Here is a 12,930-nt window from a genome sequence, read left to right as displayed (position 1 = left end):
TAAATAAGCACCAGTATGTGCTAGATAACATTGTTATGAATAGTATAATTTCTTCTAGAAGTTTCTGAGTATTTACCACTTCTTACTGTGATTAACAATAGCTTCCATTTCGGCCACCTACTATGTGCCAGATCTTCACTCAGCCCTCCCAACTACCCAAAAGGAGGAGTCTCTCTTTTATAGATGAGAAAACTAAGAATCAGAGAGAAGAAATCTGGCATAGGTGGAGACAGGATTCAAAACCAAGGGCAGCGTCTTAGGATCACAACACTGGAAGGAACTTCAGAGACACGAGCCTCACTTGGCCCCAAGCTAGGACTTTCCCTGTGGAGGAGTCACTTGTCCAGTCAGAAAAGCCTGGTGCCGGGGCGCGTACTCCCCACGTGAGCGCCACTGGGGTCCCTGCCACCACCCACGCAGCAGTTCCGGCTCAGCAGGGCTGGGATGGGGGCCTGAGAACCTGCGTGTCTCACAAGTCTCCGTGGGACGCTGATGCTGCTGGTCCCAGGACCACACTTGGAGAATCACTGGGAAAACTTCCTGGAATGGCCAAGGTGACGGCTGCCTCCGTATTCACTCTTTCCCAGTCTGACACAGGCTCCCCCAGCAGGTCCGCACCCGAGTGTTTCCCCGTCAATGGAAATCACAAATCCCGGCCTATAGACTGTCTTTCCTCCAGAGAGCGCTCCTAGGATCCCATGTTCCCAACAGCTGACTGGCGCCTGATCCCACCCCAGGACCCAGCCTCGTGTCCTTTCTGAGGGGGACTCACCCTTTCAAATGCTGTTTGCCAAAACAGCATCTACAGTTGCTTTTCTGATTAAAACCAAACCAAACAAAATACAATCTGCCTATTGTTGAAAGTTTAGAAAACTACTAAGTATAAAAAGGAGGATATGGGAGAAAATGAAAATTAACCACCATCCCACTGTTAATATTTTGATGTGTTTTGGTGCATTTCCTTAAAGCTGTTTGTTATTCTGTGTGTTGGAAAATGTTGTCTATAGCACTTAGTATACTCTAAAAAAGCAATAGTCTCAATGTGCTCTGTAGACGGGAGCTGCTGTTGTTTTTATTATGGAATTCAAAGAAGGAACTGAGGTCTGCCAAGGACAGCTACTTGGGTGGAACGGGCAGCCCTTTGAGCCAACAGGGAGATCATAGGCACAGAGGCAACAATCGTCATTGTCTGTGGGGTACACAGTGACACAGTAGAAAACAGGTATGAGTCAGTTGACTGGGGACAGGTAATGGAGAGCTACAACTGGCCAGCCTTATGTCCTCCAAGGCACTAGGGAGCCATTGCACATTCTTGAGCAGGAAATGACTTAACAAAGTGATTCCCCACAGGTCAAGCAGGCAATAGAAGACAGGATGGAGTGGAGGGGGAGGGGGAGGGGAGGGGGAGGGGCATGGAGATGCAAGTGGGGGGCAGCCCTGGGGACCCACCCCTGCCCTGTGGCCTGGGCGTGGTGTGGCATAGATGGGTCTACTTCTGGGCCGCCAGGATGGACAGGGACTGGTTGATCTTCACCATGGCGATAATGAGGAGGCCGCCGGTCAGCAGGAAGGTGGGCCAGAAGAGGAAGAAGAGGAGGGCCTGGGGCCCGTAGAGGCGCCGGTACAGCACACTGGTCTCATTCTCCCGAGTCGCCGAGAAGCAGTAGAAAACCTGGTGCTCGTGGAATCTGGCTCTGACCTTCTCCACGTCGGCCCGGGCCAGCTGGTAGTTGTCCAGGCTGCGTGGGATGTAGGAGCACTGTGGGGGGGAAGCAACAGCACCCAAGGTTGAAGATCCCTGTCTCTCAGGGCCCACGGGTGAGGGCCTGGGATGGATGGAGTGCAGGAAAATGCAGCTTCGTCTCGGGCCCCCGATGAGAGTCGGGACTTCTGTCTAGAGCTTGGCAGGCTGCCGACTGCGCAGGCCGGACGGCGCGTTCTCCCTCGTGCTGTTTGTGTGGACGGCGGCCCTGGAACTGCTCAGTGTACACGCTGCACACCTGGACACAGGGGCCCTCGCGCCAGTCCTGGCTCTGCTTCTATTGGCTGCGGGATGTTAGGCAAATTGCTCACCCTTTCTGAGCCCTGATACCTCATCACTTAAATGAGTTAATAGCAAGTTTGTCTTCAAAGGATATTATTAGCGAAGGACTTCACACATAACTGTCTAAGGAAACTAGTGGGGACACAGGCCAGTGGGCTGGGACACAGGCCAGTGGGCTCGCACACGGTGGATTCAGGACAGAGGTCGTGTGCTCAGCTGCCTACAGGGCTTGTGCACGTAATGTCAGCAAGCGAAGCAGGCAAGGCAATGAGGTGACAGGTGCCAACTGACACTTGCCTTGGTGCCAGGGGAAACTGCCAGCGAGTGGTGAGGCCTGACAAAACAGAGCCAGCCGCATCCAGACTGGCCGTCACCGCTCTCTCTGGACAACGGACACCAGGCCGCCCAGGAGATCCACGGTAGCGGACCTCCGACATTTCAAGAGAAGTCAGAAAACCAGATTTTAACATGAACGCTCATAATTTTAAAATGTGGGCAAAAATTCAGATTGAAACCCTTTGAGGTGTAACCCTCTGTGAGCCACACAAAGCGTCTTGGCAAGCCAGCATTTGACGCTGGGGTCCAAAGGAAGGAGGGAATGCACAAAGGAGCTTTGTGCAGGCAGACCATGGGACACATTTCATTCGGACACTGATCATTGTTGTTAGGAATTTCTGGCCTGTTCAGACGAGGCCCAGCTGGAAAGTTCTGCAAAGAAGGCACGGAGTGCATTTCCCGGCTGTATCTCTGTTCTGTGCTGGGAGGGCTGAACGTTGCTGGCATGAGCCTCTGGGAAATGTTCTGCAAGTGTGGCCCCCCCAGACCACCTGCAGCAGACGCCCTGGAGGGCTGCCTGTACACACGGTCCCACTCACTCTGAGCCCCTGAAGGTGGAACCCAGGGATGCGCGACTTCTATATGCACTTAATTCTGAGAACCTTTTGATTCCTTCACGCACTTAATTTTGCCTTAGTGAAATCATATCCAGGATCAAAATGGGTAAAAGTGAGACCCAAATGGCAAGCGTTGAGCCAGCTTCTCTCCAGGTCTCGGTTACTCCCTGGACTTGAACGAGGCCCCACCCCCAAAGCCGCCTGTCCTGATGACATTCAGTCCAGCATCACAGAGGAGGTTGCAGCGTGGTTCTGACAGCCTGGGAAATGATGTCTGCATGCAGATATAGGGCCCCAGCCAGCCAGGGAGTAGCTGAGGCTGGGGAGAAGCTGACTCCTGAGGAATACGGCATTCAGAGCTGTTGGGCACTGCCGGATCCTCAGTAGCAGATAATCCAGAGGCCTGAGCTGAGAGCTGGAGGGCCTGGGCCAAGTATCCCCAGTGCCACTAACTGTGACCTTAGGTAGCTCAGCCCCTTCAGCTAAGGTGTGGCTGTGGAGCCAGACAGGCCAGGGTTCAACCACCAGTTCTGAGTTGTGTGACCTTGGCAATTGCTACTGAATGCCAAAAAAGAGGCAGGCGTTATGAGTAGGAGCTAATTCGGGTGGGCCCTGAGGCTCTCTCTCCACCTGGTGGGGCTGAGTCACACTGGCGATGACAGAATGGGTCTGACCCCACCCTCACAGGCCCACTTCTCCCCGCTCACCCCCCAGCTCTGTCGGGATCCCACAGCCTCCGCCCACCCCAGGCACCCTGCCCATTCTCATCCCATCAGCCACCAAACTCCGACTGTCAGCATCTCTCCCTGCCACAGGCCCACATGTTTGCTGTGGCCCCAGCCTCTCTGTCCAGTACCAGAACCCCCACGGCTGCTGCTGTCTTCCTCGTACCGCTCTGCTCCTGCCTCCAGGGGCTCACTGCAGTGATGCCAAACCTTAGTCACCCAGAGCTCCACAAAGAGCTTCTGCTCCGGTGGGTCTGGTGTGGGACCCTGGTTTTGTTTCTAACATCCCCAGGTGGTTCTAATGCACAACCCAAGTTGAGATGTCTCGGCTTACATGCTCACATTTCAGTTCCGTGGTTTGATAGTCGAGGTCCCCTGGGAGCAGACTTTAGTCTGTCTTTGTAGCTTTTTCCAGCTATATACGCTCCATCATGGTCATTTTCTGTAGTCTCCACCCAGCCCCTCCCTGTGCCATGCCTTGTTCTAGGGCTCCCGTTCCATGTGCACCCCCTTCCCTATGCACCCCCTTTCCTGTGCACCCCATTCCCTGTGCACCCCTTCCACGTGCACCCCATTCCCTGTGCACCCCTTCCACGTGCACCCCATTCCCTGTGCACCCCCTTCCATGTGCACCCCTTCCCTGTGCACCCCCTTCCATGTGCACCCCTTCCATGTGCACCCCCTTCCCTGTGCACCCCCTTCCATGTGCACCCCTTCCATGTGCACCCCTTCCCTGTGCACCCCCTTCCCTGTGCACCCCCTTCCATGTGCACCCCTTCCATGTGCACCCCATTCCCTGTGCACCCCTTCCATGTGCACCCCATTCCCTGTGCACCCCTTCCACGTGCACCCCCTTCCCTGTGCACCCCTTCCATGTTCATCCCATTCCCTGTGCACCCCTTCCCTGTGCACCCCCTTCCATGTGCACCCCCTTCCCTGTGCACCCCTTCCATGTGCACCCCTTCCATGTGCACCCCCTTCCATGTGCACCCCTTCCATATGCATCCCCTTCCCTGTGCACCCCTTCCATATGCACCCCCTTCCATGTGCACCCCTTCCATGTGCACCCCTTCCATATGCATCCCCTTCCATGTGCACCCCTTCCATGTGCACCCCTTCCCTGTGCACCCCTTCCATGTGCACCCCTTCCCTGTGCACCCCTTCCATGTGCACCCCTTCCCTGTGCACCCCTTCCATGTGCACCCCTTCCCTGTGCACCCCTTCCCTGTGCACCCCTTCCCTGTGCACCCCTTCCCTGTGCACCCCTTCCATGTGCACCCCTTCCATGTGCACCCCTTCCATGTGCACCCCTTCCATGTGCATCCCTTCCCTGTGCACCCCCTTCCCTGTGCACCCCTTCTCTGTGCACCCCATTCCATGTGCACCCCTTCCATGTTCACCCCCTCCATGTGCACCCCCTTTCAAATGCACCCCTTCCATGTGACCCCCTTCCACACACACACCCTGCATGTTCCTGTGCATCCAGGCCTGATTGTAGGAGCCACACCCAAAAGCCTCTATGATACCTCACCTCAGTGACAGCTGGAAAACATCGCTCTCCCCTTTAACCCCGTAACTTTCTCTGCTCTTCTCTAGGGTGCCAATGCCCCCACCTCAACTAGGTATTACTCATGCATGAGCTCTCTGCTCCTGAGTGCTACAGCCCTGGCACGGGAAGTGCTCAACTGCTGTTGAATAAAAGGCAGGAAGGCAGGAAGGAAGGAAGGCAGGCAAGAAGGAAGGAAATGAGCCAACTTGCATTTCCTTTAGGAAGGGATATGGTGGTGAATTTTGGTTTTCTGAGTGGAGGGTGCTGGGATGCTGGGAGGTGAGGATGGGAAACGCTAAACGTTTGTCTATGGAGGTTATTTCAGCCCCGCGTCCCTGGTTTCCTGGGGAGTCACAGGGGTTCCACTCCTTGGGGTCAGCTCTGGCCTGGCCTCTCACTGGATTCAGTTTATATTATGGAAGCAGTAACACCAAGTGCTGCTTCCTTTGCGTGCCCACCGTCCACCCAGCATGGAGCCTGGCACATTCTGTGCAGTGTCTCTGACTTTATAACAGCACCTGAAGGTGCGGCATTAGTGGGAACGGTTTGGAGGGGTGAGTGGCACAGCCAGTTAGTGGCAGATTCAGTGGCAGATTCTGTCTGACTCTGATACCGGGAAGCTAGGGCTGGCCTGACCTCATTCCAGCTGTGAGACCCTGGACAAGCGGGTTAATCTTTCCCAGCCCCGGGGACAGGAGCAGCTAAGAGCAGGCTCATATGCCTGTCAGGGACACAGGGATGTGTACCCGTCCTCCCAGCTCGGTTACCTGCTGGTTCTGGTCCCGTGTGTCCTCCGTGTGGTACAGCACAGCCCACCTGCCCACAGCTGACACATTGACCCACAGGCATGGGTACTGGGGCACCTTCTTGCCCTCCAGCTCCTCCTGGTCCCTGATGTTGGTCTCAATCAGGTGGCACGTGGATTCCTGGGTCCACACACTGGGGAGACAACACACGCACATCTCAGAACTGAGTGACAGTCAGGGCACCCAGTTTGAACCCCTGATCCCCTAGGTCCTTTTAAAAAGACCCAAGGCTGGGCCCTCACCTTGCCATGAGCATGCAGCACTGAAGGCACGTGACCCAGAGTCCCTGGGCACAAGGAGGAGCCAGAATATCAGAGCTGGTGAGTGGAGGCGGGTGTCTTAGACATCATGCACATAGGTGGTTCTCAACCCTGGCAACTCATCTAAAAACCTGGGGAGCTTTTAAAAAGATTCCCATGTCCAAGCCACACCCCACAGCAAGCGAATCAGAATTCTCAGGTGATTGGGCCCAGGCCCTGGCATTTTTTACAAAGCTCCCAGAAGTGATTGTGCTCAACAGCCAGGACTGAAATTCTCTTAGACACATCATCTTCATCGTACAGAGGTGTAAGAGAAGCTCAGAAAGGTCAGATGACTTTTCCAAGGCCTAAGCACCTGAAGTTCGGTCCAAGTGGCTTCTGAATCTCCGCTCTTTCTACCAAAAGAAGCAGACATAGGAGGGGCCCGACTTGAGCCAGGTGGGAAGATGGTGGAGACACTCCGAGTGGTGCCTGACCGGGGTAAGGGTCCCGCCTGGAATTGCTCTGCTGTTGTAAAACATGATGATGGAGCAGGCCAGGAAAGACCAACAGCTCATAACGCACAAGTGAATCAACTGTGACTCACCGCCCTTTTATCCTGCGGGGCCTGTTGCCAGGCAGGAGGGACTGTGAGCAGCTGGAACATGCCCAGAGGAGGGGTCTGAGACATCCTAAGGACAGGCTGAGAGTACTGAGTGTGTTTGTTCCAAACAGAACATGAATCAGGAATTTCACAGCTCTTCTTGAAAGGCTCAAGTGGTTGACACGTCAGGGAGAAAGGGCAGGGAACCTTCGCTGAGATTCCTCAGCAGAGCTCCCGAGGAGCAGATGCCGGCTCCATGCAGACACTGCCTACATAGCAGAAAAGCCCAAACATGAAATGATGTGTCCAGTGAGGTAGTGAGCTCCCCATCGCTTGAGATATTCATCAGGAGGCTGGATGCCCCCCTGACTGGGAGGTTTCAGAGGGGAGAGAACTGTGCAGATGAGCTGTAAACATCTGCAATTCTCTGATTCCTCCTGGGATCAAACTTGCACTGGAGCGTTTGCTCTGATCCCCTGTGACTTCTTGTGAGAAGGGTGGCCTGGGACTGTTACCACCAGGTCCCAGAGTCTCAGCCCAGCGGGGCTCAGTCCATCCACCTTTCCTACGCCTGAACCCTTGAACCTAAGAATGAGCATTGTCTCAACCGTCCTGCCGGTGTGAGGGTCTAGGGCAGGGGTATGTAAAAGGCTGGGTTCCTTGCAGACTCTAGACCATTAGGGGAGAGCTGGGGGTGCAGGCCTGGAAGGTTCAGTACCTTTTCTGGAAGAGGGGCAGCATAGCAGTGCCCAGGATGTAGTAGGTGATGACAGCACACGCCACCATGGCCACACCCAGGCAAAGGGCTCGAGTCTCTCCCCGCTTCTGGGCCATCACCAGCTTCTTCCCCATGTCCACTGGGGGCAGCAGTCATTTCTAGGGCCACAGAGGCAAACAGAAGTGAGATCAGCTCAGGTGACCCCAGTCCACAGAAGGAAGGTCAGGTGAGAGGGGAGGGCACTCAAATGTCATCATCACTCCTACTTATATGTGGAGCTTTGCAACTTCCAGAGGGCTTTTTTGCCCTGGGGTAAGCCTTCCACCAGCTCCGGGAGGCAATTGCGATGGACCCATGGCTGAGAGAGGAAACTGGCTTGCTGTAGGTCACACAGTGTTGACAGGCTCGGTAATGGACCCCAAGACGTCCATGTTCTAGTCCCTGGAATTCTAAGGTCCATCTCTCCCTCTGTGTTACTTCATATGGCAATAACTTTGCAGAAGTGATTAAGTTGAGGGTCTTGAGATGGGGAGATGATCTCGGATTATTCATGTAGATCCTAAACCCAAACCCAAGTGTCCTGATAGGAGGGAGGTGAGACGCAGAAGAAAAGAAGAAGGTGATATGACCAGGAGACAGAGATTGGAGCGATGTGGTCCCAGGCAGGGAGGGCAGTGGCCACCAGATGCTAGAGGGGGCAAGGAACGATGCGTCATCCCCTGCAGTCTCTGGAGGAAGTGCAGCCTTGCAGCACCTTGGTGATCTTGGACTTCTGGCTTCTAGAACTATGAGACTAAATTTCTGTTGTTTGGGGCTATCAGCTGACGGTCATTTATTACAAGGGCCACTGAAACGAATACAATAAACGAACAGCGCAGGTGGATCATCCGTGCACTTTCTCCCAGGACACTTACAGAGAAACTGGGCAGAGACTTTCTGCCAAGAAACAGTCTCACAGCAGGGCTGGCCCGGCAGCAGGCAGAGAGCGGGGAGCAGGGCCTCACAAGGCAGCCATAGGTTGGTAGGGGAGGCAGGAGGTTCCCCACATTCAGGTTTTTTGTAAGGGCCACTCCCCGTTCCAAGCAAAGAAAGAAGACATGGTGGTGGCTTCAGCGACTGCCGTCTTGCTCCAGGACTTGAAGCCACCTGGGGCCACAGCAGAATGGGGGAAGTCACTGGTGACTTTCCTCTTTCCCTGTCTTCTGGCTCAGCCCCTCTGGGTGTCCCCCCGACCCCAATGCAAGCAAAGATTCCCGCCCTCCCCTGGCGGGTCCCCAGATGCCCTCCCAGGAGTGTGCGACAGCCCCTCAATCCCTGAGGCCTGCGGCCACCAAGCTGCCCAGCTGCGGCCCGTCCTGTGGCTCTTTTGTGCCTTCTGCCAGCTGTCCTAGGGCCTGTAGGTAACTTACTTTGTTGTTGCTTTTGTTTGTTTGTTTAAGGTAACCAGAGACTTTTCCTACCAAAAATACTAGGACCACGAGACTCTTTCTCTATAATAGCTTGTTTTAGGGGAAATTTTAGCCAGATATCAGAGGCGTCTTTATTCTCCCTGCCAGGTCCCTGAAGTATCATAATAGACCCACTATTTCTATAAATCAGTGAGTGCCTGGGAGACAGGCATTCGTCCAACGGGTTTTTCAGCAAAGGGCTTTACTTTCTGCTCAGGCTTCTCTCCTAAATATCGGACTGTTTCAAATGTCCAGAGATCCTTGACCCCTCCCCCACAGCCCAACCACCCCAGCCCCCGTCCTACAGCGGAGAGTCCACGTCCACGGTCAGGCACCGAGGACACGGCCTCCCGGGGAGATGGCCCGCCTCCCCTTTGGATCCACAGAGATGACATCCAGTGACAGCTTTTCCTCCCTCCTTTGGGGCACCGGGAGGCGAGGTTCCCCTACTTTCTAATGGAAACCTTACGAAGTCACAAGTGAGCAAAAAATTCCCCTGGCGAAGAAAGATGTTCTGCCGAAGCCCCTTTTACCCTTTTCCTTCTGTTCTGAGATCTCGTGGGCAGGGAGAGCCTGCGCCTTTTTCTACCTGGTGCCATTAACAAGCGCGTCCCCGTGTTCACAGGGAAGGCAACGGGGTCATCAGGAGATGCGCGAAAGGCCCCAACAGCCCACATGCCCAGGACTCTCACGGCTCACTGTCACCTGGCCACACCCCAGGGACTGTGGGACACAAGTCCTTCGGCACCAACGAGGAAGCCCGGCCTGGTGCACGCAGCAAACCCGCTTCTCTGCTGGGGGAGTCGGGGGCTTCCCTTGGCACGACCGCCCCTTCCTGGCGAGTTGGCCCCCACCTCCCAGGGCGCTGCCTCCTCCACTGCATGGTTTTCTATGTCCTCCCAGAGCCCCCGGGACTCCCGAGGCTGGTGAAGGCGGGAGCCCTGGGAACTCAGGAGGAAGGAGAGAGGAGGCTTCCCTGTCACAGAAAATCTGGAACCTACGGCTTATTCAGGTCCCACCTGTCTATACTGCTCTGATAAGACTGTTGCCTACACCAAGTGAGTGGGTTTGTAGAGTCGTGATAAAGACCATGGGGTCCTATTTAGATGTAAGACTTGGGTGAGGAATTGGGGTTCAGTGAGAGCCTTCAGACAAAAAGAACGATGGGAACTGTTGATATCCCCTGAGGCCTGGACAGGAAAAAATGGGTTTCAGCTACAGCAGGAGGGGTTTCAGTTAGACTCCAAGAAGAACTTCCAAGTTTTGAGGGTTTCTAAACATCTCTGGACTTTTTGGCTGTATCTTCCCATTTAGAAAGGTCAGTCGAGGTCTGAGATGGATCTAGGAAAGATGGAGAAGGCAAAGGGAGGCGAGATTGTGGAGTGTCCTGGGTGATCTGATAGTTAGGTTGACATCCTTTTCCTTAGAAGGACAGGGAATAGAGCACAGCGTTTAAGAGTTTGGTGGGGTATGGGGCAGGGAGGGCTCTGAGGTCATCAGACCTGGGATCAAATCCTGACTTTGCCACTTAGCAACCATGTGACTGAAAAATAAGAGTAAAGTACCTGCCTCAGAGAGTTCTGATGAAGATCAAATGATATATCAAGTACAATGCATCTATCCTGTGCCTCGGCCGGCATCAGCCCTTGATAAATATTAGCTATTGTTATTAACAAAGGAAAGCCTGACAGTTTGGAGCAGAAGTCTGGACTGCTCTTGCCCAGTCTATTTTTTGCCCCACCCCTCCACTGGGGACAAGGGCCAGGACTGATCTTGATCCCCAGGCTGCTGCCTTCCGGCCCCTCTGGAAGCTGGGACCTGGAGGGCCGGGGCACTGAGCCACCAGAGTGATCTGGCCACTGAGCCACGCCCTGGATGGCCAGCAGACGACAGGCCCAGCATCCTGACGGGCAGCCCCGAAGGTGAAGGGATTTGCTAGCACCTGCCCCCTCTCGGCCCCATCACAGGCTGCTCTCCCCGCAGTGCTCCCCCCGGCCCCCAGTCTTTGAAGAAACCACTTCCCAAGTGCTCTTGGGCGCAGTACTCACAGTCTCCCTGGTGCCCTGCAGATTTTCGGCCAGCAGACGTCTCTTTCTGCCTCGCCCCCAGCCCCCACCCCAAAAGAGGCTGCGGAACTCCAGCAGGAAGTTTGGCCTCCCAGCCCGTCTCCAGGGAAGCAGCCTTTGGTCCTCATCTGGGACGAGCCTCTATGCCCAAACATGGTCATGTCTGAGCACACAGCCTCGAGACACAGACTTGGGAGAGCAGGTACCCAGCCCTGAGGGTGGCAGCTGTTACCCAGGCCCCTGCACCTGCATTTCCAAAGGGTCTCATGGGAAACAGATTTCAAACAACGACAGACAGCCAGACTGAGAAACTGCAAAAGACCAGCCTGGTCCATGTGGAAATATTTCTTCCTCACTCGATCTGTCTGGGCTGGCAGAGAAGCCAGGAATAGGAAATCATTTTCCTTCTGTTGGCGTGGGGACGGGAGGAGGAGTCGAGCTGGAGGGGTTGGGCTTGTCACCAACCCCTGGTGTATCCACTCTGGAGCCGCTAAACCCTCCTGCCTTTGGCATTTATGTGCTGTGTGACCCTGGACAAGTCATGCCACCTCTCTGGGCCTCAGATTTCTCACGTGTGCTACTGGAGTTTTAAAAACTTAACTTTGTTTCAGGTAGTGACGTGGGTCAGAGATGGTGGGGGTTTATAACAAGGGAAGAAAACCCGCCTTTTAAGGACCAAGTGGGCTGAAGCTGGGAGTAGTAAGAGCTCCGAGGCTGCTTCCAGCCAGCAAGATCCAGGCACAGCCTGCTTGGCGGGGGGCTCCCAGAGACTGTCAAAGCATGCTTTGGGCGCACGGCAGAGATTTGTTCCTGTCCATAAGACAGATGAACATCAGCATTTATAGGCAAAGAAATGCTTCTGGGTGTCCGTCTGTTTTCTCCTCTGTAAAGTGGATCTTGTCAGGATTAAAAATCAGTGACAAAAACAAATTGGGTATTGAGACACCTAAGTATCAGGCATGACACCGGAGGGTTAGCACATCCCTAGCCCTGACCTCACCCAACGATCGGATGAAGGAACTGAATCCGGGGCTTGGAAGCTTGAAGTCACTGGTCCCGGGTTGCTCTGCTCTGTGAGCTGGAGCCGGATTCAAGGCTGGCCCTTCCAGACAGCACAGCCTGGGCTGTCCCTACTGTCCCTGGCGCTGCTCTGAGACATTAACGCCTGCCTCTGTTATACAGTCACCTGCCACCTGAAGGTCTGGAGGTCACTCCGAGTGCCCCTCCCCCAGGGAGGTGGGTGCAGGCCCGCCACCCCTGCTGCAGCTCCAGCATCTCCCTCGGGCCTGCTCCAGCCGCTGTGAGATGTCCAGCAGGCAGGAACTGAGGGCCGAGAGCCGCCATTCGGGCCTCCCTGACACCCTCTCGAGCCTCAGTGCCTTTCTCCCACCCCTTCCCTAATTGAATCATATTAACTGAAGAGTATGTTGTCTGTTTAATGGGCACCACAGCACAAGGGGGGCTCTTAAGACCAGCCTCAGACCTTGCAGGTGGGTTGACAATGAGGGACACAGATGCGGAATTAATCCTCAGAAGAGTAATTTTCCACGGATAATCCTTGGTCCATTCAAGAGCCAGAAGCGTCCTCCTGGGGCACGTGAGCTAATCCAGAAACACCAGCCCTCCCTCCCGCTCCCTCGGGAGAGAGATACGCAATGCAACTGACTGCCACCTTCAGGTAGTCATATGCCCAAAGCACGACTTGCTCATAATCCACTAAATGATTATTAAGGGCTACACATTATTTGGCATTTATAAACAATCATTAGCATTCTTCCTAAGGGTCTTTTCCTCTTGGAAGATGGGAACAGGTAGGGAGGGTGGTTTCTGAGCACTTC

The 12,930-nt window shown here is 54.6% G+C and overlaps 2 protein-coding genes across 3 annotated transcripts in view; one reads left to right on the top strand and one right to left on the bottom strand.

The window, feature by feature from the left end:
• KCNIP1 (potassium voltage-gated channel interacting protein 1) overlaps window positions 1-12,930 on the top strand; it is a 304,488-nt gene that overhangs the window by 18,625 nt on the left and 272,933 nt on the right. The gene's annotated exons all lie outside the window — the stretch shown is intronic.
• KCNMB1 (potassium calcium-activated channel subfamily M regulatory beta subunit 1) lies at window positions 1,439-11,135 on the bottom strand. Its single transcript, XM_069484222.1, has 4 exons — window positions 11,075-11,135; window positions 7,579-7,736; window positions 5,979-6,150; window positions 1,439-1,759 (listed from the first exon to the last, which is right to left on the bottom strand). The coding sequence occupies exons 2-4, from the start codon at window positions 7,710-7,712 to the stop codon at window positions 1,490-1,492; spliced, it is 576 nt and encodes a 191-aa protein (XP_069340323.1). The 5' UTR covers window positions 7,713-7,736; window positions 11,075-11,135; the 3' UTR covers window positions 1,439-1,489.

This window comes from Eulemur rufifrons, chromosome 10, assembly GCF_041146395.1.
Source record: "Eulemur rufifrons isolate Redbay chromosome 10, OSU_ERuf_1, whole genome shotgun sequence".
NCBI classification, from domain to species: Eukaryota; Metazoa; Chordata; class Mammalia; order Primates; family Lemuridae; genus Eulemur; species Eulemur rufifrons.
The sequence above is the reverse complement of the archived record's forward strand: the minus strand, read 5'-3'. Positions and strand labels throughout refer to the sequence as shown.

What these genes read in the sequence shown, in the direction of transcription:
- KCNMB1 (XM_069484222.1), bottom strand. Translation starts at nt 7,712, where the DNA reads ATGGGGAAGAAGCTGGTGATGGCCCAGAAGCGGGGAGAGACTCGAGCC. An exon ending in CTGCCCCTCTTCCAGAAAAG is followed by an intron (nt 6,151 to 7,578) that starts GTACTGAACCTT and finishes TTGTCTCCCCAG; the next exon opens with TGTGTGGACCCAGGAATCCA. An exon ending in CACGGGACCAGAACCAGCAG is followed by an intron (nt 1,760 to 5,978) that starts GTAACCGAGCTG and finishes TCCCCCCCACAG; the next exon opens with TGCTCCTACATCCCACGCAG.